Here is a 22,551-nt window from a genome sequence, read left to right as displayed (position 1 = left end):
TAACAGTTACATTTCTTGTCATAGAACAAAAGGTGGTAAGACCTATGCATGATTTTGCTGTGGTAGCGTGAGCAGTGCTAACTGTATTATCGCAATACCTTTAGCTGTGGACTGCTTAATGAAGTAGTCAGAGGTTTCTCTACAGGAGATCTGTCTGAGATTGACTGAGGTCTCCTTCAATATGGAAGTTGAGAGGGTCTTTTTCCCTGGGAGACAGTTAAGGAATGGTTTGATTCCAAGAGTAATCCTCTGTGCAATGGTAGTACACCGAGCCTCCTTGGATCTAGTGAAACTTTAGTTAAATGTTTCTCTACCAGTTCTGTATTTTCTGTCTCTGTATGTCTCTCATCCATCATTAGATGGATGGATGGATTAGATGGATGAGAGTGCAGGTAGAAAAATCTTTGCAGACTGTAGGTAGGAGAGCTTCTCCTTTGCGATTTATCAGTTTTAGTGGCCTGAAATCTTCAGTAGTGTGTGAAAAGGACAGTGCTAAATTGTTTTATTCTTCTTCAGGTGACAGACATAGTAATTTGGGTTTGTCATGTGCCATGACAGTGTGAATCTACCAGAAGCTGCATTTTGTTTGTGTATGTGTCTTATGTAATGGGAGTGGGTTTACATGTATTACTGAATACTCCTGAAAGAAATTTCAGAACTTGGAAAGTTAATAGGAAAATCTTCCATAGGAATGGAAGTGATAATTATTTCACTTTTGCAAACAGCAGAGTTTAACAATGCTGAGCCCTTAGTTTTCATGCAGGTTAGTTTTTTTTTTTTTTTTTTTTTTTTTTGTTTTTTTGTTTTTTAATGGATTTGGCTATGTTTGAAGGGTACACTTTCAAAGCATTGTGGAGAAGAAAAGGTTGGGATGCAAATTATTCTCTCATTATGAGGTCAGACAAGGTAAGTCATTTTCTAAACTCAGGTTGCTATGGCTGGATATTATCATTTGAGTAGAAGTGAGAGGGCTGAGTCTTTATCCAGTTATATCAAAGTAAGTCAGGAATAACACAAAAAACAATCAGGGATATCAGCTTAAATATGCCATTAATTTGACTCATCTTGATATCTTATTGTAAAAAAAAACATTCTAACAACCCTAAAGAAAACTACAACTTACCTCTTTTAAAATGTGTTTCTTTAAAAAAAAAAATAAAAAAAATTGTTAAATCAAAGATTGAATACAGTATAAAAGATCAGTGAGAATTACTTAAGTAGGATTCTACTGTTGTAATTGATACTTGGACATCTTAAGATTGGAGTTTGCTCATGAAGATAATATAGCTTCATAAAAGATAATAATATAATAATAATAATAATAATAAGATAATATAGCTTCATAAACAAAGATTTAATGTCAACAAATTCTCCACCATGTGTACTCTCTAGGCCTTGTTAAAATCATAAAGAAAAGCAATAGACTCTTACAAGGTCTACATACAATCCTTCTACTTTGAGAAAAGCAGAATTCTCCAAATTAGTAATTATTACTGGCAAAATAAATGTACTTTCACATACAATGAAAAATAATATGCTTTCTCACATGATTCATATTTTACTATTTTAATATTCACTTAAGAGAAAATTGATGGATAAGCCAAAATCTCAAGATACAGATAAATTATGAATCCTGAACTTGTTTTAACTCATGTAATAGGCATTAAGGAACTTCTGAGATGAGTTGTAGTTTGACATAATATTCATATATTGGTGAAACGTTCATAACATTTCAGATCTAATACATCTTGCTCTTTTGAGGTTCTTCAGTCTTCTTCCTAGATTTAGTGTTGTGCCTGCTTTGCACTAATATGAGGGCAGTAACTGAAGATATCAATATATTCTCCTATGTGTTGGTGAGCCTAGAGACTGAATTTTTTTGAGTACTTTACTTTTGGAAAAGAAGGAGTGGCTTATAATATGTTACAGAAATGACTTTAATTTTAGCTTATATACTAGAAAAGAGGAATTCCGAACCAGTGTGACTCTGAAATAGTGTTTACAGAGAACATTTTTGAAGTACATTGCTTCTACACAATCCTTTTACAATATAATGGTCAAGTTGTTAATTATTTATTTAAATGCTTTTAAAAATGTAATAAAAAACATGATGCTGTTTAGAAAGTTATAAATTAACAAGTACTGCTTAAAGAAATGTTCCATATGTAGAATAAATGAATTGTAATGAGTCATTTTGCTTTTAATTATTCTTAGGGAGTTGCGTAGCTTGGTCATTGAGATGGTCTTGTCTACAGATATGTCGGGTCATTTTCAACAAATTAAAACAATGCGACACACTCTACAGCAGGCAGAGGGGTAGGTCATTTTCCATTCTGTTCATTATCTGTAGTCTTTAAATGAGCTCATGTACAAGAAAAGACTTCAAGTAGATGTTTTTGTTCTGAGATAATTGGAGCATGTCCTTGAATTGACAGGGTAGACAAAGCCAAAGCCATGTCTTTGATTCTACATGCAGCAGACATAAGCCATCCAGCAAAATCCTGGGAACTGCACTACCGGTGGACCATGGCCCTGATGGAAGAATTTTTTCGACAGGTGCCATTTTAAAAATCTTTAAATAAACTAGTTGAAGAAGGAATTGTTACACAATTAAGTATTTTCTTAAGTCTACCAGCAAGGATGCTGTTGGTTGTGATTGACGAACATAGTCAGTAGTATATATTCCTTACTCTTAATACATACCACTGGCATTAATTCAACTTTATGTGAATAAGATGAAATTGTTATAGCTCCGTATCTGTTTCAGCTCATGCCAGGATTTTAAGTATTGTAGCATTTTTTTCTTTCAATAATAATATAACTTGTCAAGCTGTTTTCATTCTGTAGACAGAAATTTATATATGCTTTAAGTTAAAAAGAAGCACTGATAGGGTAGGGTGAGGGACTTGAAATAGAAAGATTCATGTTCAAAGAAGAATACAAAGCTCTATCTCCATTTAATATTTCAGAAAACCCTCCAATTACTTTTGATTGCCATGCATATACCACATTGTTATGTAGGTTTTGCTTTCATAACAACCCGATCCAAAACCAGAGGTTAGAGGGAATCATCCAGTTAACCATGGATGATATACAGATGATGTTTTAGGATATATCCAAAAACAAAAATGAAGGCACACCCTTATTAAAGTCTTTTTTTGTGAGATACTGAATTCAAAGAAAAAAAACAATAGTTGTTGGTGTCACAGCTGCCATTTTCTGACTCACCTCAGCAGGTGAAAAAACTTTTCTCTGAAGGGGAAACGTTCTCCCTGTAAAGACTATTTTGGCCATGCATATTTTTAAAGTAACCAAAATACAGTTTAGACATTATACACTTCCTACAGTTATGCACAGCTTTTAAAAATGGTTAATAGAGATAATGAAACAGTGTATGTCTCACTCATCTTGATTGTCATTATTTTGCTATATATTAACATTTTCAAATCAGGTCACGCTGGAAAAAAGGATCAGAGAATAAAAGCCAGTAAGTTAACCAGCCAGTCAGTAACCAGGAGGTTATTAGGTTGATCTGCCCTAGAATGTTCTTGCTTAGTTGCTAGTGGTTCTTTTTACAAATTCTCAATAGGGAGCATCAGGACATCCTTGACTCTGGGGTTTGCAGTGGGGAGACAGAGTGGAGAGCTGGTGACTTAATCTAAACAAAGAATGGACTAAATTTTGTGGAAATACTGAGTAGTGTCATGAGTTTGTGTCTGTTTCTGTAAATGGAAATGATGAGGATTTTGAACTTCAGAGGAAAAAGGAAGAGCAGACTACCACAGATATATATTACTTGAAAAGGTCAGAAATGACCAACTGTACAAACATTTCAGACACAGAGAGACAGACTAGCAGAGCCCATGGGACAGTGAGGCAATGTGTTCAGTCAAGTGGATGTAGCATTAGCAATAAACAGCATTACGCTGGTTGTTGAGTGCATAGGATCAGCTAATGCTTTAGCTATACTCTCATTCGACAAAGTAACTGGATCACAAATAAACTGTTCAAAGCCATGAGCAAGCATTTAGCAGTAGAATCAAGTCACCAATTGTGTATTTCTGCAGCTCAGCAGTATAAAATGTGAAAGTCACTTAGGCTGTAGAGGAATATGCAAGGAATTATATTCCCCCTTTATAGGTATGGCTAAGAATAACAACATGTGTGGAGCAGTTCCAACACATATAAAGTGTGATGAAGTAACTGTACATATAGAAATGTAGTGCAGACATGGGAGGCCTCTTGCTTCCTATATGCTCTGGCTTGGTTATACCTCATCTGCTCTGTTGATCTGAACACGTGTGGTGGAAATCTCTGGGATTTCCAGATCTGTGTCAGCCAAGATGAAGTAGTCCAAATGTATACAAAATCCATTAAGACCTCCTCTTCTTTTCTAAAAATTACTTTTTCTAAAAATAGCAACTCAACTACTTCTACTGCCTTGCAGGAAAAAGCAGCAGAGCTTGATAACTACCACCAAGAAAACAATGTATTAACAGGCAGCTTTCAAAGTAGTGAGCCCTAGCAAAAAACAAACATTCACCTAGACAAAAATCTTTGTTAACTGTTAATCATAATTAAAATATGTGCAAGTGTTAAATTCTAGGAAAATGCCAAAGAACTTTTAAAGTTTAAAAACAACTACAGAAGGTATGTTATAATGCCAAGGAAAATCTGAGCTATTTGTTTAAAATAGAAATACACCCACCCATCTCAAAAACTTAAAACTAAGGAATTTGTAGTTCAAGTCGCTCAGAGAAGCACCACAGCTCTGACAACATTAGGTTCTCAGTCTGCAGAGATCCAAAAGTGCAAAAGAAAATTTGTCCAGTGAGTTCAGCACCTGAGAAAAGATTTTTTTTTTCACTCTGTTGATCTTTATCTTGATTTTAAATCTAATAAGATTCTAGTAATCAATTTAGATATCAATGCTGTGTCCTTTATGTCTATTTATGATAGACTTGGTTTTATATGGCACTTCAGTATTGATTATGTATTAATTAATTGAAAACATCAAAAAAAAAATAATCAAATGGATCCCTCACCAGTGTGGAATTTTCTCTTTTTTAATATCTAGTTTAACAGAAGATTGCAAAATTAATATTGCTTTAGAAAGTCTATATTTACAATGGCTGGAATTGTTAGAACTACCCCATTTTATATTAAATCACAATCTGTCACCTGCATTTACATAGAGAAACCAGTAACACTGCTCTTAGTAGTAAATGAACCTGTGTTCTTTTATACACTAAAGGCAAGTTATGAACACTTGGGTGTAAAATTTATTATAATTACCATAGTAATAAAAATCTCCATTTCCACATGAAACACAATCTGTGGGTTACATCTGTTATTGTGTCTGAAGTGGTTTCATTGCTATTATTAAACTAGATTTGAGAGAAGTTTAGAAATATGATATACGATAAAAAGACTAAGGAAGGTTGATACTGCCCCCTTTATACATCAACTTCTGATAAGATCTTTGCAAAAATGGTATATTTTTTACCTCTGCTCAGTGAATGATCATGAAACAGCACTCTCCATGACTAACATGTAGAACCATTTTACTTGTAAGACCAAGTTTTCCTTGGTCTATAATGTCAGTGCCTCTGGAAGCCAGGTTTGTTCAGCAACACAAATTATATCTTCCTTTGAAAGATCTGTCTCAGCTTTTTGCGCAACAAAACACTCTGAGCTTTTGCAGGTCAATTGACCTACCATGCTGTAAAATGGTAATAACACTACCCTGTCTAGACTGTTTTGATAAAAAAAAAAAAAAGGTCTTTTCAGGTGTAAGGTGTTCAAATACTTACAGAACTAGGTTTACACAGAATCACAGAATCACAGAATTTCTAGGTTGGAAGAGACCTCAACTAATGAAATTAAACTTGTGCTTCTTTTTTCTGTCTTCAACAGTAGAGAAATGCATGCTAGTGAGAATGAATTAGTCAGGTCATGCCCTTTACCTGTGCAAATCCATTGAAGAAATTTTACACATTGAATAAACCAATATAATAGAAGGAAACATTTAATGTTTGGTGTACCATTACATACACACTAAATGTCTCCAATCCCATCACATCTGGGATCATCAGGACTAAATAGTGAATACTGACAGTCTTCATATAAAAAGTAATTTATTTTTCTTCCCTGACAAATGTTAAATCTCATTGGCAGATGCCTTGCTCTTGATAAGGGCTTGCTTGCAATAAGTTCCTTTATATAAAAATTGTCAAATGTAAGCTATAATTTTGACTTTTACTTTTCCTGAAATTCTAGAGTGATTTTTTCTTTTTGCCTGCAGCTTATTTTTGTTTAAGAATATAAGTGAAGAAAGTAATCTGTTGAATAAATACTAACAGTGTTCAGATTCATTTGTCTCTCTGTCCATATATTAAATACGTGCTTATAACATTAAACATTGTTGTTTGCAGGGAGACAAGGAGGCTGCTTTAGGTCTTCAATTTTCGCCACTCTGTGACCGCAAGTCTACTTTGGTAGCTCAATCCCAAATAGGTAATGACAAGTTGTGCTTTTCTTTTTCTTTTATGTGTAGGAGCATATAAAATCACGTGGACCTTTCCTACACCCATTTTGAATCTTAAATGTTCAAAATCCCATCATATAGAAAGTATTTTTTTTGTACCAATTTGTTCACTGAACTCATGTGCCCTTAAAGCAACAATATACTGGTCTCCGAAGAATATAGGCCTATTACAACACACGTGGTGTGAGGGAGGGATAGGAGAGGGATTTAGCAAAGTACTGGATATGAGCCCAGCTTTTACTGTACACGCTTCAGCGTTTGGTAGATAATATCCTCAAACAGGTTGTCTCTTGCTTAAAAACTTGAAGGTCTATCGGTCCTACAATCTGAAAACTTGGTAACATGTTAGATGCATCTCAACTAAAGCTAATTCACACATCAGATGTCTGGACTGTAGAGATCTGGTGTGGCATGGTCAAGCCTCCTTGGGCTGACAAGGACCACTGTGTTCTGTTCTCATCAATTCTAATTTCATTTTGGTCAGCAGCAGGCAAAATTCAGCTTCCCATTTTCAGAAATACAGGTCTTGGGTCTCTCTACACCTATTTCCTTCAGCAATAATAATGTAATAAAAATTGGTAAAGATCACTGAAGCTACCCTAGATGCATACTGCATAGATCAGCATGTCCTACTAACAGCTGTACTTTTTATGAGTGGATACAGAACTGTTGGAGAGATTCTACAGATGAAGGTGTCTTACCCTTGAGTTGAAGCATGTTGTACTGTCTGATCTTGTTACTTTGAATGTCCTCTATTCCATTTCACTGGGACTTGAAAGGCAATGCACTTGAGCATCACACCTACTGCAGAAAGGAAGCTGGATCCTAGGCTGAAGCACTGCTGCTCACCTTTGTGTTCTGTTGCCTGGTTAGAGTATGAAGACTCCTGGAAATCCATTGCTAGCTCATGTTTTAGATTTTTTTATTTTGTACTTTTTTCCTCTTAAGTGTTCAGTGGTGAATAATGCTTCATTCTCTCACTGTGTCATTCCATACCTTGATGAGCACTTTAAAATGTAAAAGACATTGTTCAGAGCTGACATCTCAGAACTGTGGGATGAATGCTGTCTCCTAGGGATGTTACTTGTTCTCTTCACTGATTTGACAGAACACTCCTACACACTGTGAAATAACACTTTACCTCCACAGAATAATAAACAGCAGTTTGAAGTATTAACTCCTTGGCAAGAAGTGTTGAATGGTAAAAGAGACAGTACGACTTCTAGCCCCTCAGCTCAACTGTGCTTCCCTTCTATTCAATAATTAATATTCATTTCAAAATGGTAGGTGTGTTATGCAGTACATAAAATTTACAAAAAAAAAAAAAAAAAAAGGAATGAAAAGCTATAATTACTATTGTCTAGTTATATCTACACAGATTCTTTTTTTTTTTTTTTTTTTTTTAGTTCTGCTTTTTTTCCCCTCAAGATTGTACAACTGGTATCTAGTATATTGTTAGGACTACAGTCAGAAAATCAGCCTGATATCAAGAATTTATTTTTAGTTTTGAGAGCTGTGAAAATTTTCTCTTCTTCTCCTTCAGGTTTCATTGATTTCATAGTAGAACCAACGTTTTCTCTTCTTACGGACTCAATGGAGAAAATTGTTATGCCTCTTATAGAGGAAGCATCAAAATCTGAAAGTCCTGCATTTAGGACACCCAGGTATGAATACACTATTTCTTTCTTTGAACTGAAATAACTAACATAATAACCCGGGTATGAATACACTGTTTTTGTTGTGAACTGACATAACTAACATAATGATGTCTTTCTTAGAATTTTTATAATTATTTTAACAGTTGGAAAAGTAACATAAATAGCTATCCAGTATTGCCACCACGTGGTGCTATCTTGTATTTGCAGTATGCTATTCCTCCACCGACTGTGGATGATCATGCATAATAAAAGGCAAAAACACAATAATGATTAGAATACACACTTAAAATATAAGTTTATTTTCTACTTCATCTTTGATAACATTTTTCCTTTGACTATAATCTTTGTAATAGATGAAGTTCTTAATTCTGTTATCCTTGAGTCTTTTTCAGTATAATTTTAATTAATAGTTCTTTGATTTCTGAGAGACATTTGGAAGTAGAAGTGGTGAAGGCACTTTTTTTTTCTGAGTATTTTGTTACAGAATCACTGAATGGTTTGTGTTGGAAAGGACCTTAAAGATTATCTGGTTCCAAACCCCTTGCTACAGACAAGGATACCTCCTACTAGACCAGGTTGCCCAGGGCCTCATCCATCTTGGCCTTGAACACTTCGAGGCATGGGGCACTACTTCTCTGGGCAACCTGTTCCAGTACCATTTGAGTAAAGAATTTCTTCCTTATATCTAATCTAAATCTACCCTCTTTTAGTTTAAAGCCATTACACCTTGTTCTATCACCACACTTCCTGATAAAGATGCCATTTTGCTTCTTCACATTCCCATTTTAGTATTATTTCACGTATACATGGAAGGTAAAAATGAATCAATTTAAATTCCACTTGAGTGATTTAAATACACTATTAATGAGATGCAGTTTTGTTGTTGTTGTTGTTTATTTGTTTGTTTTTTTGCCCATCAAGCTCTTGATTATTGCACCGTGATAGAAGATGTCTACAAAATACAATAGTATGGTGTGATATGATTACCTGTGCAAAGCCAGAATAAATTTTCATTCTAAAATTGAAATTAATCCAGAATTATTTTTCATCCTAAAATTAAAATTAATCCAGAATTAATTTACATCCTAAAAAAATATTTTTTTTCTTTACCTTTACATGTATCTGCATATTCACATACAAATGGCCTGTACACTTGTAAGGTAGCTGCAGTAGTAGCCTGTAAGTGGTGGTTAATGCCATTTTTTTATTATCATTTATTTTAATAAAGTTCTGGATATTTTAGTTTTCCATATTATTTTGAAGGGTTGGATTGTATTGCCACTGTACTACACTCTGTTTTGTCTACAATTGAAAGCATTGTACCTTGAAGAGAAATTTTAGCTGAAGATAAACTCATTTATCTGCCAATGTATTGTCATGTCTTGCTTTTTTCAAATGGGTCAACAAATAGCTATCACATGTTTTTCCTGTGAGCCCTCAAAGATACTGATTAAAAACATAGCCAAGAAGCTGCTCCAAAATGGTTACATAAACCTTCTTTCGAGATTCAACCTACAAGTAACGTATTTCCACAACCCCCACTCCATAGCTTTCATGGAGAAAGGTTGATAAGAATCATTCCCAGGTTACAGCTTCATGAGTTGCAGAAATATCTTGTATCTTAGGCTTACTCTTTAGGCATATTTTGTTGAGCACTCTTATTTCTATATAGTGATTACCTATAGGAATTTGACTCAAATCAACTCTTAGTGTATTGTTAAAAACTACCTTACTGAGTACCTAATTCATACTTTTATTATTTTTTTTTGTGTGTTTCCCTTTTGCAGCCTGAATAGTTTGGGAGCAGTAAGCAATGCTGAAACACAAAGACGACACAATTTTAAAACTACAGCAAGTGATGGAGGGACTCACACAGAAAATTCTCTAGCAACTGTAGACCTAACAAGCTTTAAGAACAACTTGATGCAGATCATTCAAGCAAACAAAGAAAGATGGAAGAAATTAGCAGAGGACGGTATGATATACTAAGGAGGGATGTTTTTATAGTTTACTCCCTACTATCTCTTATAATTTATTTTTTTATTTTCCCTCTCCCTATAAAAATACATAGTTGTACTGTATTCATTGATTTTATTTCATATTTGTTTAGATGGCCCTGTTTTGTTCTCTCAGGAGTCTTAGAGAGATGTAGGTAGCCAGGCTATGAGAGGAAATCCTACAGCCCATGTAACAAGGCTCTGTGTTACTCAGTTTATCTTTAGAGGGATGGTTTGAAAAAGTGCATTTTTGCATATTAATGCTAATGCTGACATCTAACTGATGCTGACATCTGCCTTAAATGCCAAAGCCAACAATTCAAAGTATGATGTTTTGCTGCATTTGTTAAGAAACATAAAAATGATACTTTGCTATTAGAAATGCTATTTGTTCTGCACTGTATGGAACAAAATTCTTTATCACAGGTTTCTTGGCACTATGCTGTAGACAATTATTTAAATAACCCAAAATAAATATTTTGGCAATCACAGATTGTATTAGACTCAAATAAGTCCAAAAGTGACTTTTGATTTGCCAGTTGTTAGCTAATAATAACAAACCTACATCAAACATCTTAGTTCATGAGCCGTAACTGAAAATTTTTCTGGGGTTGCAGTTATCTAAGTGAAATGACTGTGGTAATTGTTGTGTGAACACAATTTATAACCTTGATCCAGGTTAACTGAATGCCATTTGAGAACATACTGTCCACACAGTTTGTGCTGTTTCCAAGTACCTAGAGCATTTTAGCATAGTGTTTCACTGCTGTGAAGAACTGAACATGATCTAATACTGACTGTCAGGAATGATACATTGGTATGTACAGCCTTGTCTCTCACCCCATCATCCAAAGCAGCATTTTTTTTCTCTCTCATTAAGAGAATATTAAGTAAGAACAAGCTTCCTTACTTATATGGTGATGGTGACTTGAGAGTTAGGCAGAAATGGCAGCTGAGGAGGAGATGTAATTCATATTGTCACTTCTGCACAAGCAATTTCATATGATCAATTGCCTCTTTTGATATTGTCCAACTAATACTGTGTGGTCAAAAGGACAAAACTGCTAATTTATGATGATCCATGGCTGGCAGGAGTAGGCCATGGACCAGCTAGCTACAGCCTACAGAAATCAAGTGGTCCTGGGCTATCTACATCCAACATCCTTCAGTGTGGAAGAATGAAGAACTTGCTGTCCGGAAGTTTGCCACTTCCAGTTACATCTACTACTAACAAGCCAGTTTGATTTTGGTACATCAGCATTCTGCTACATTACTCTGGAGGTGTACACTGCTATCAAAAGCTAATTTCTTCTTCGTTTTCAGTACTTAGTAGTGCTCTATAAATTAGTGATAGACTCAGTTAAGTTAAACTGGACTATTAACAGCCATAGAAAAGACAGAGCTTCTCACAGTAAGAGATTTAAGAACTCTTTGAGGGTAAATGGTTATAGAGTCATGGTTATAGAGTATACAGTTATAGAGTATACAGTCAATCTTATTGTGAGGCCCAGCAAGATCCAAGAAATCAGGAAGGTTTTTTACAGGGAGAAATAGATTTATTAATGTTCAAGACCTCTATGGACCTTGTTGAGATTTTAGTTATTCAGATTCTAGGATCCCCATATTTTCCTCCACCACCTGATGAAGTATGTCTAGGTATTTTCTGAACAGAATTATGGTATTACAGTAGAACATACATTAGGAAAACTGATGGATAAGTGGAGGTGTCTGGTGTAGAGGCTAGACCTTGATGAATGATATCTGTTCTGTGTGATTTTGGCTGAATCTGTTTTGCAAAACCTCTGTGAGAACAAGGAAGAGATTTATAGAAAACTGCTCCCATAAAGAGGCCACTTGCAGCAACATCTATAGTTGACTGGATCACAGCATGAAGACCTTCATGGTAGCTGGTTAGAATCTAGAGGGACCTTGTGAATAGTGCAAATACTTTTGAGTACAGATTTCTATTTTATTAATACACATATGATAAGGTTTTTTTATATAAAAGCTATGGAGGGATTTTATAGGTTTTGTGAAAGTTAAGATATTTTCCATTCATGTTTTTGCATTGCAATTAATACTTTTACTCCATGTGTGCTGCACACATGGAGTACTCCAAGTGTTGCTGGAAAAGAAGAAAAGTTTTCACTAAATTAATATCTTCTATGGAGCACTATCTAAGGTAGCACATATGTTCCTTGTTACAAAATAAGAATAAGCAATCTTCCCACATTGGTTCAGACTAGCAATATATCTTCTCTGATGTTGCGCCCTGAAAAGACTAAAAATCCTTAATCAGAGTGTGCCAAATTAGCATATAGTAAAGAATGAAAAAATGTTGAACCCTTTCCACTTGAAATTCCTTTCAGATTGCTCTCAAGTTTGACTAAGTTTGTAAGTGAATAGCCTGAGACCTTGAACCTGAGATAATTTGTCTTGTTCTGTCAGGATCTCATGTCTTGTTCTGTCAGGATCATTTGCCTTGTTCTGTCAGGATCTCATGCTAGTGTTTCTGACTGTTGCCGAGAAGCGTTTAGGTTGCTCTGGACATATGTACGAAGCTGTATTTTATTCATATGTTAGTAGGAGCACCTACTGAGGGAAGATACCAGGGATAAATCACTGCCAGGTGAAAAGAATGTTGTTTCTGTCATTATTTTTGGAAAGATAATTTATTACAAACCCCGAAGAGCTGAGTGTGCTGAGAGAGTGACATGTATGAGGACAGCATGCAGTGGTAACAAGCAGGCTAGCTGTTAGCGTAGACCTCCAAACACTTCCTGAACTGACTCTGACTAACAGTACTTGTGCTTTTAAAAGAACCATCTGCATTCTTGTCCATAGGTCTGCAAACACCATATGTTGTTCCCAAACCACCAGATCAGATCCCAGACTCAGGAGAAGTTATCCCTATAATACAGTGTAGTAATACAGATGAACAAAAAACAAACAAAAACTAACAATAATCCTTGCAGTCTCCTGAGCATGACCTGGACTTGTTCTATCTTCTCACCTTATAAGAGTAAGGCTACAGGTGGAGCACTGTCTGGGAGACAGTTCAGTGGAGGCAGCAGGTGCTGAGGTAGATGGTCTGACTCCTGTACTCAGACAGGCCAGAGCAGAAGACCAAGATACACTGGCAGGGTTGTACTCAGGGCAGCTTCCTGGAGATCCAGCAGGTCCAGCTGCTGGTGCTACTGCTCCCTGAAATGGTGCTCTTGAGACTGATGACTCAGAGCAAGCAGCTTGTGCAAGCAGCAAAGTGCCTTATTTTGGGAAAGCCTGTATTAATAAGGAAAGCGCTTATCTACCCAGGCAGTAGTTTGAGAGCTTCCTTACCAAAAGGTTCACAAAATAAGATGGTTCCATTTTTCTAAAAAAAAAAAAAAGGCCATGTCTTGTATAATTGATGCAGAGTAGCTCAGTCCTCTATAGCCTAAGGGTCCTCAACCTTTCACCACTGGAGAATTAGAGGAATGTTTCTCAGGCCTTTCGGGGAATTATGTTAACAGGGAATTACCATAATGATCAAACATCTGGGATTCTAATTTGAAAGCCTTGATGTTTAATTAATATTCCAAACCCCTAATCACCAGATAATCTGTCTTTGTTCAACACAGTGATAAAGAGACCATTTCTGCATTTTTTCAACACCTAGTAGTGACGGCCGCTCCTATTTGAATTGTGATAGTTGTAGCAAACTGACAGTAAAATGCTCAGATGACTCTGAGAGGTTGTTACATTAGGGAAGATGTTTGCTTAATGGATTCTAAGATCTGGGAATTATTGGCCTATTGAAAAACCTGTAAGAAACAACTTGTTGGGAAAGATTTAAGTGTAATATAAGATACTTCATGATGCAGTTATACTTAGAACACAGAAAATTTGCACAGAGGCACAGACAGCTTAGGACACTCACCACATGGTGAGTACACTGCAGGGAATGCAGTGTACAGACCAAGGGTCTAGCTGCCAGTTGGATAGGCCCATCATTAAAGCATGCTAACGTTGTTCAACTTCAGAATAATATGACCAGCAGTGCTATTCATTCTTCCCAGTGTATGCTTATGTGATGAGTTAACTGTTACAGGACCTGAACAAAAGTTGCATTATTTGTATGGAAAGCAATCAGTTTCAAACTGTCCTCAACACCTTTTGCCTAAGCATAGTGCTGCATGGCTCGAAAAACTTTGCAAGGCTCTCACACTGTCTTGTGCTTAATTTTGATAATAAAAATAAGGAAAAAAACAATTTGTATCTTTGTAGTGAGGATCAGCTTTTTTTTTTTTTTTTTATTTACCCATTGGCTGCAGCTTTGAATAACAAATGTCTCTTCTGAAAGACCTCGGCATCATACCTGCAGGCCCCCCTCAGGCACTTTCAGTCCTGCATCTTTCCAGTCACAATAACCACAGGGTTCAGCTCCATTTTGTCTGAAAGATTATCTCTGCAGACTCCCTAATAAGATGAGTAAAAGCTGCTGAAATGCAAAAATCTGATGGCATATTAATCTGATTTAGCGGCCACGAGGAGGGGTGGGTGTTAGGAGGACATGTGTGACAGTCATGGAAACTGAGTGACACTTTGGCACATGAAATCTACCCTAATAGACTGTATTAATCTGTTGGAGAAAAATAAATTCAGAGGGCTAACAGAGCCCCATGTAGTACCAGAGACAGTGATTTTAATTGTAGTGCTAAAATGTTTAGATCACAAGCAGTTTTGAGCTAATGCAGAAAAGTGTTAAGAACTGTGGTAAGAGAAATTTTCTGAGGTCTGAGGAAGTACAGTGACCGGTCTGAGCCAAGAGTGGCAGGAAATATTTAGTATTTGTGGTGTCTGGTAAATCAGACTGAGGAACTGTGACTGAACCCAAGAGCAGGACCTGTTACATGTCCCCCCACAACATATACCAGTGGACAATAAAGCCTTTCCTTACATTCCCTGTATGACATAATGCTGTGGCATCGAGTGCCACTGGATTATATGGTTTGCAGTAATTTTTTATACTTCTAAATCTGTGATGAAATCTGCCTCAGGAATTGAACGTGGAAGGGGCTGGTGACTAGATAACTCTGTGGGTTGCTGTGATCTATTCTTGGGTTTGGAAAAGCCAGCCATGGTTGTTTGGGAACTCTTGGAAATTTCTTTAGAGTCCCAGAGGCACCAGGATCAGTCCTCTTGCTTTCTGCACAGTTTTGATCTTTACTGCTGCTCTCTTCCTCCTCTCTTTAAAATGGCTGACGTGAGAACATGTCTTTTGGGAAGATGCATTTCCTTCCAGTGTTGTCCTGGGTTAGGTCTTTTGTCCCTACTTTGTGGAGCCTGGTTTTCCAGTAAAAAAGAAAACTGACAAGCCTAGAAATCAAAGTCTTGTAGTAATATATAAAGGGAGTCCATAACATCAAGTAACATTCTTACTTAAAAAATCCTCAAATCATTTCATTCTTAGTGAAGCCGAAAAGCCTTCCTCTCTAATTCAGTAGTTTGCTAATTCTTAATGCTTCAATGTCATTGCAACTTTCCATAAGGGTAAATTATTATAGCTTATTTTCAATAGAGCAATACAAATACTGATGTGATTCAACAGACTTTAGCTTTACTGGGGTATGGTGCTCTGGCAGTAGCTGCCGTTAACTGATTCTTGGTGTTCCACTTACACATGGCTTTTGTGTTTTTCCTCTCCACTCTTGGTAAGTCAGGACATGCTAAAGCAGTGCAGTCGCTGGAGACAGAAGAGTCTCATTTAAGCCCTCTACTGTACAGATGATGGTAGCTGAAAGATCTGTTTCTTATTACAGAAAGGCCAGGAAAAGAAAGTCAATGGACAGACGGAGAAGTAAAAGAGAAAGTCCCAAAATGTAGAAAAGCTTCTTCACCACCTAGTAAACCTTATCCTGAAAATGTTGCTGTGCACATAGGCAGTAACACAGCTGAGCCAGTGGACATCGGTGCTGCAGATGGTCCTGCAGCCTCACCAGGGCTTGAGAAGCAGCAGAGCTGTGATACTCTGGAGACTATGGGGTCCTGCAGTAACTCCCAGAGGCACAGTGCTAGCCAAAGATGTATGACAGTTCTGATGGTCTATGAAAATTTTGATCCTTCCCTAGACTGACAAGAATTCAGCACTCCAACGCACTCCAGTGAACAATAGGTAACCGTATGTCAAATTTTTTGACAAAATAAAGCTTCCAGCCATGTTCATTGCTGGCACTGGGAAACATCATGAGGACTGAGCCTTTTATTTCATTTCTGTAATAAGAAATCAGTGAGAATCCTACTACATTCTCATAAATAAAAACACAGTACAAGGTACTTTTATTGAGAAAAGGTTAGGATGTTTAGAGGGTTTATATATTTAAAAAATCTCAAAGCGACTAAAAGGTCACATTCATCCAACCAAAGCAAGAAGTGAGGATCTCAGCTGCTCTGCAGCACTCACAGCTACCTACACTTTCCTGTTCAGCTGTGAAACTATACAAGGAGGGCTCATAATCAACAAGAACAATATTTATTTAAAGAACCTGCTTCAATTTTCAGACATTTATCAGTCAAAAAAAAAAAGAAGGTGACATAACAAAAAACTAGTAGTATTTGGTCAAAGAGGGAAAGAAAAGAAGACACCTTCAGTAGTTAACACATTTTCTGTAGATGCAAAAAAAAACAATAAACAAAACAAAACAAAACAACAACAAAAAACAACAACAACAAAACAAACAAACAAACAAACAAACAAAAATGCACAACCAAACAAAAACCCCACAAAAGCTGAAACTACTGAGTAGCAGAATTTTTCAAGTATTCTGAAACCTGGCTGTTGTATCACAACTCCTGCCAGTTTTCCAAACAACGGAATGCATGACAATTATTTTGCCAACATCCCAGCCTAAACACATGAGAAGAAAGATACCACTTATACCATGTTTATTTATCAGATGACATTGTTTCTTCTCATGAAAGATAGTGATTTAAGGCAGGAGTTCAGAAATGGCAGAGAAGTACTGAAGAGAGGGATATGACTGAGCCATCCCTAACATACCTGTTAGGAGAACGTTTTACAAACTTGAAGAAATTTTGCTGGATAACACTTGGGTTCTTGTAAAGAAAGCAAAACCAAACAATTGAAAATATGTAAATAAGCCTGGCTCCAGGCACTCCAACCAAGTTAAAAAAGGGTGAGCAAAAATGGTTGCAAAAATAATGCCTGCCCTGAGTTCACTGTAGAGCACACTTTTGCCTGCCTTTATCTGAATGGATGTGATATTGTTAAGATGCTCAGTGTCCAAAAAAGAGATGTGTGTTTTCTGGAAGGTGGTGTGGTTTAAGCCAGCAGGATTATTCAACAGCCTGCTACTGCCACTTTTGTAGTAGTAGTTGGTGGCTGTTCTAGAATATGAATGAGAAAGGGAAGGTGAATGGAAAGGTGTCCAGCCATGTCCTCAACTGAGATGGGGTCCATGTGGAGAAAAGGTAAAGAGTGTACTTGCTAATAGGTTCCATAAGAATTTACCCGAGGTACAAGAATGACACTAATACAAATACTGGATTAGGCTCGTGGTTGTGTAACATGACCATATGCTATATACAAACTGAAAAAAAACCAACAACATAAACAACCTTAGACCAGCCCTTGGAGTTGACAAACAAAACAAGGGTTACAAAAAACAATCTTGAGAGCAAACAAATCAACATTGTGCTAGCAAGTATTAAATTAATATAATGCTTATAACAAATTATAAACAAATTTGTTCTTACACACTCTGGTCAGATCTGTTGTCATCTCAACCATTTGTGCCCACACAGGGGACCAAAAGGACCGTTGCAGTTTAACCCTGCAGGCAGCTCAGCACCATACAGACATTCGCTTTCTCTCCCTGCATCCAGTGGGATGGGGGACAGAACTGAAAAGTGCAGGAGCTTGTGGGCTGATATAAGGACAATTTAATAAGAAAGAAAGAAGGAAAAAAAATAAAAACCAACAACAACAGCAATAAAACCATCAATAACAACAACAACATAAACAAAGAAAGTGATGTAAATCAGTTTCTTAGGACAAAAGCCTTAGGTAGGTAGATTATATAACAAATGACAGATGCTTTAATTAACATATCTGGATTGAACAACACATTTACAAGTCGTGCATACTTATTTCTTAATGTCTTTAGCCCAACCAGTTCTTTGCAGGAGCTGTGCTCAAGGGTGTAGAAAAAAGAGTAATTGTCCAAGTTTCAGAAGTTCAAAACAAGTCTAAATTCTGTAGAAAAACTGTCTTTTGAAATTGCTCAAATTTGAAACTTCTTGAGTTTCTTAAAAGTATCCCAGAATGTATAAGAACTTAAAAGGGAAGGAAATTATTTAAATATTCTATGCTTCTGCACCTCACCTCAGGTTTGGAAGTCTTCCTTTCCATCCGAATTTCATAGGCCAAATTATACCTCAAAGGGACATTTCTTTGGATTCAGGAAAATGATGTTAGAGATGCCAAATGGATGCCAAATGCTGACTGTGGTGGAAACGTGATTGCAGACTGAGATGCAGAAATATTACTCTCCCTAAGTCATCAAATTCAATCACTTTAGGTCTGGATTTGAACTGGTCGCTGTTGTCCAAAACTTACTTCCAGAGACTTGCCTATTGAAGAAAATAAGTATCCAAATGCTTGGTTTACTTCTGTAAGACTGTGAGCACATCCAAGTCAGTAATTTTATGCCATGACATGCGGCTATTTTGTGAAGGCGTTGTTCAAACTGAAATGCTTTCACTTTTTAAATTGGTAATATTTTGTATCTTCTGTATTAGCATATGGATTCTAAAATCTGAATTTATGAAATTAATTCTAATAACAATATAAATAGTGCCTTCATGAACATGTACAGGTTATTTGTATCAGACTTTTCAGTCTGTGTCACGAGATTTTCATTCTCAGTTTTGTTTCATCTTCTGGTTTGTCCTGGTGCTTCCTGCTTTCTCTGTGCTGTTCTGCTCTGTCTCCTTTCACTCTGGGCCATTTCATTTGTACTTTTCTCCAAGTTTCTGCAACAGAGCATGGAATAGAGCATTCCATTAGTTAGTTGTTTGTTTGTTTGTTTGTTTTTTCTATAGCTTCTCTCCCCTGAAGCACTATTTTCCCCATATTTCCTCCTTCCTATTCTGTATGTGCCACTAGCCATACTAGCAGCAGAACTGGACTGCATGTATATAGCCTTCTGATTTTTATTTTTTTTCCCAGCCAAAATTCTGTGTAGCTGCCTTAGACTTTTCCAGCCTGGGAAGCCAACTTCCTTTAGGGCTTCCTTTCAGTTCTGACACCTGCCCCTTCCTGGCAAGGTGTTCCCCTCCATGCCCTTTCTCTATTGCAGAACTGGTGAGCTCTGCCCCTTCCAGTCCTGTTGAGGTGAGCACCACTGCTGGTGCTTCAGCATGGAGTCCTCCTGCTCCCATCCTTCAGCTTAAGTGTGTTTGCTGCTGCTGCCTCCAAATAAAGATGTCAAATTGGAGGTTAAACTGGAAAGTAGACCACTATGGTTCAGTTGCAATAGTGTAATCAGGACCAGAATCTGACCCTTATTCAACACACCGATGCACATGTCTTCATGCAGAAAGTTTATGTTCACAGTGTTCCCGTATGCAACTCAGTCACTACTCTGAAATCAAACAACTATGGCATGTCCTTCATATCTAATTCACATATTTTGTTCCCTCTTTGTAGAACTTGTGAGAAATGTTGATGAACAGAAAAAAGACCAGAGCAGAAATTCCACAGATGCACAGTTACAGGAAGAGACAAGAAGCATACAAAATGAGAGTAGTCAGGGAAGCGATGGTACAACCTGTCCTACCAGATCCATCGTCCTACAAGTAGTCACTTGCGACACTTCTCTGAGTGATGAACCCAACTCAGAAAAATGCACTTACTCTGATCCGAACCAGAAAGATCTCACCGATGCCCAGCAAGAAACACAGAATACAGACCCACTGAATGGTAATACTTCTTCACAAAGCACCAGTCAATCTAATGAAGCTGTCCAGGGTGAGCTGCAGCAGTGTCTGGTATCTCCCTGTCAAACACTGATAGTAGTGAAATATCAAAACAATGTGTTGTAAAACCTCCTGCATAAGAAAGTTGCTTCAGGCAATGTAGAAGCAATAGTGTCCTAAAACCATCAAATAAAAGAGCTTTGATATAAGCAAGTATAATCTGCTTGATATTAGTTATTTGGTATCTTGTAGAAAGTCCTTCACATAAAATACCAAGACTTTTAGTTGAACTGCTTTTAAAATAATCTATAGATGCATATCTGTAATTAAATATGCTTCCTTACTGAAGAATGAAGTAAACTTTCAAAATAGAACTATCTAACATTTTGTAATCATTGTGCTATTAAAATGCACAACCTTAGATTAGGCACCTAATATGACTACTATGTTGTAAAGTACATCCTTTGTACTAAATACAATGTGAATTTTGATCTAACTTCGATCAATTTATGTAGAAGCTATTTCCTAACACTAGTAGGCCTGAGACTGGGTCATGTCTTAATACAAAAGATCAGTCTCCTGGCTGTAGTTTCCAGGACAGGCAGAACAGCCAAAAAAATCCTATAATGTCAGAATACTTTTTTTGGAATGTATTTTATCACAAGCTGACTGTGGTTTAGTATCTGATGATTTTAAAACATTACCAAGTTCAAGATGACCAAGCATTATGAATAGATGTTAGCAATGTAAATGAAAGACATAGTGCATTTTTATTTTATTTTCATACGGTCTGAATTTTCTTATTGTTAGAACAGATCTGAGGTATTAGGGTAACAGGAATAATCAAAGCATATAATGGCATTTGTTTTCTTCGCTTCTAATTAAAATGTTAAACTCATTAATACTTTTATGTCAGTGAGCCTTGAAATATTGTGCCAGAAGTAAGGCATTGCCTGAGCAACAGCACTGAAGTGCTTATGATATTTAGCTTAGACATAAATATATAACGGCGTATTTCAAAATCTTTTTATGGAGAACTCCCACTTATTCTGGAGTCCAACATTCTACCCAATTTCAGTGCACCCATGCTTTTGTTGTTGACAGATTTTAATTTTTACTTTTCCACCAGCAATAACAGATGGTTAATTTAGGGCCCTAAATCAAAATATTTACACTAAAATTAATTCCACAGCATCTAATAATTGACGTTTTTGTCTTTGACATGCATTTTTTGTACCACTTTTTGTGTTAAGGTCCAATTTGAAATTTAAGTACCTTAGAAAAGTTTCCCATCTCCTGGGTGAGGAAGACAGTAGGAAAAAATACACCTGTTGTATTTCAAGCTGTGAAGAAGGCCATTGTGGTGTAGCTGTCCTTGAGGGTCAGTAGATGATTTATGAACGTAAATGTTGTTTGTGAAATCAGACATGACTTGGCATGCAATTTTTGCACTCTTTTGCCTTGTGAATCTTTAAAACCCACCTTTCATATGAGAGTAGAGGTTTCTTACTTTGGAAAAAAAAGCTAAACTTCTTCTGAGGAATTCATTTGCCAAGGCATGAAATTTGCTACAGAAGGCTTTATATTTTAATACTTCAATCTGCAAAATTTATAAAAAGGGTAGGAAGTGATCAAGTTTATAATAGTTTATTTCCAGTGACAAATGTCATCTAGAAGGTATATTTTTTCCTGAAGATAGTAAAAAAGATTAATAACAGGATTTCCACCAATCCAAGGAGGATTCTTCTCTTGCGATGTCAATAGTCAAACACAGTTCAGATGAATAATGGTGCAGAAATAAGAGATATCCAAATGTTTTCTGGAAATAAATAGTGCTGATCGGGTCCTGAATGAAAAAACAAAGCTTATACAAGGACAGCACTCAGCCCTTGCATCTCTAAAGAGGCAGCCATACCTAAACCATGGAACGATAACAAGTCACGGAAAAAGGGGAGATATATCAGGAGACATGATGCATCAAGTGATCCAGCACACAGCAGGAGAAGCAGCAAATTATTTTTCAAGGCAACTCCAGAGGCTGAGCTATGGGCCAACGCATGCTTATTGGTATTCACCAACTTACGCCTGAGCCATGATGGATTTTCTAGCCGATTGACACAGAAAGTTTTAGTATAATAATGCACACTTCTCTACTGAAACTAAACATCTGTACCGGAAAAATCTAAACTGCTGCATACTTTGGAAGTGAAATGGAACTGAAAGGATCTTTTCTCCAAACTGCTCTATACTATATGCTGTGCCTTTTCCTCCTGGTGAAAATATGTGAGAAGCACAGGCTTCATGCTGTTGATAGAACGTGCACCCAGCTATGGCACATTCTGAAAAGTTCTTCAAAATACTTTGGAAACTA

The 22,551-nt window shown here is 36.6% G+C and overlaps 1 protein-coding gene across 11 annotated transcripts in view; it reads left to right on the top strand.

Annotated features, from left to right (window-relative positions):
- The window catches only part of PDE1A (phosphodiesterase 1A), a 221,846-nt gene that overhangs the window by 190,357 nt on the left and 8,938 nt on the right, over positions 1-22,551 (top strand). For 8 of the 11 annotated variants that reach the window (XM_027461479.3, XM_072041054.1, XM_072041055.1 and 5 more), the window contains 6 exons: positions 2,215-2,316; positions 2,436-2,556; positions 6,435-6,516; positions 8,091-8,211; positions 9,993-10,180; positions 19,912-20,232. In XM_027461479.3, coding sequence (XP_027317280.2) covers positions 2,215-2,316; positions 2,436-2,556; positions 6,435-6,516; positions 8,091-8,211; positions 9,993-10,180; positions 19,912-20,232 — 935 coding nt within the window. Of the gene's footprint in view, positions 1-2,214; positions 2,317-2,435; positions 2,557-6,434; positions 6,517-8,090; positions 8,212-9,992; positions 10,181-16,003; positions 16,407-19,911; positions 20,233-22,551 lie in introns of those variants that run through there. The other 3 variants (XM_027461476.3, XM_072041056.1, XM_038182059.2) reach the window with 3 other exon arrangements.

Source organism: Anas platyrhynchos, chromosome 7 (assembly GCF_047663525.1).
Source record: "Anas platyrhynchos isolate ZD024472 breed Pekin duck chromosome 7, IASCAAS_PekinDuck_T2T, whole genome shotgun sequence".
NCBI lineage: Eukaryota > Metazoa > Chordata > Aves > Anseriformes > Anatidae > Anas > Anas platyrhynchos.
Note: the sequence above shows the minus strand (reverse complement) of the source record. Positions and strands in the feature narration are given on the sequence as shown.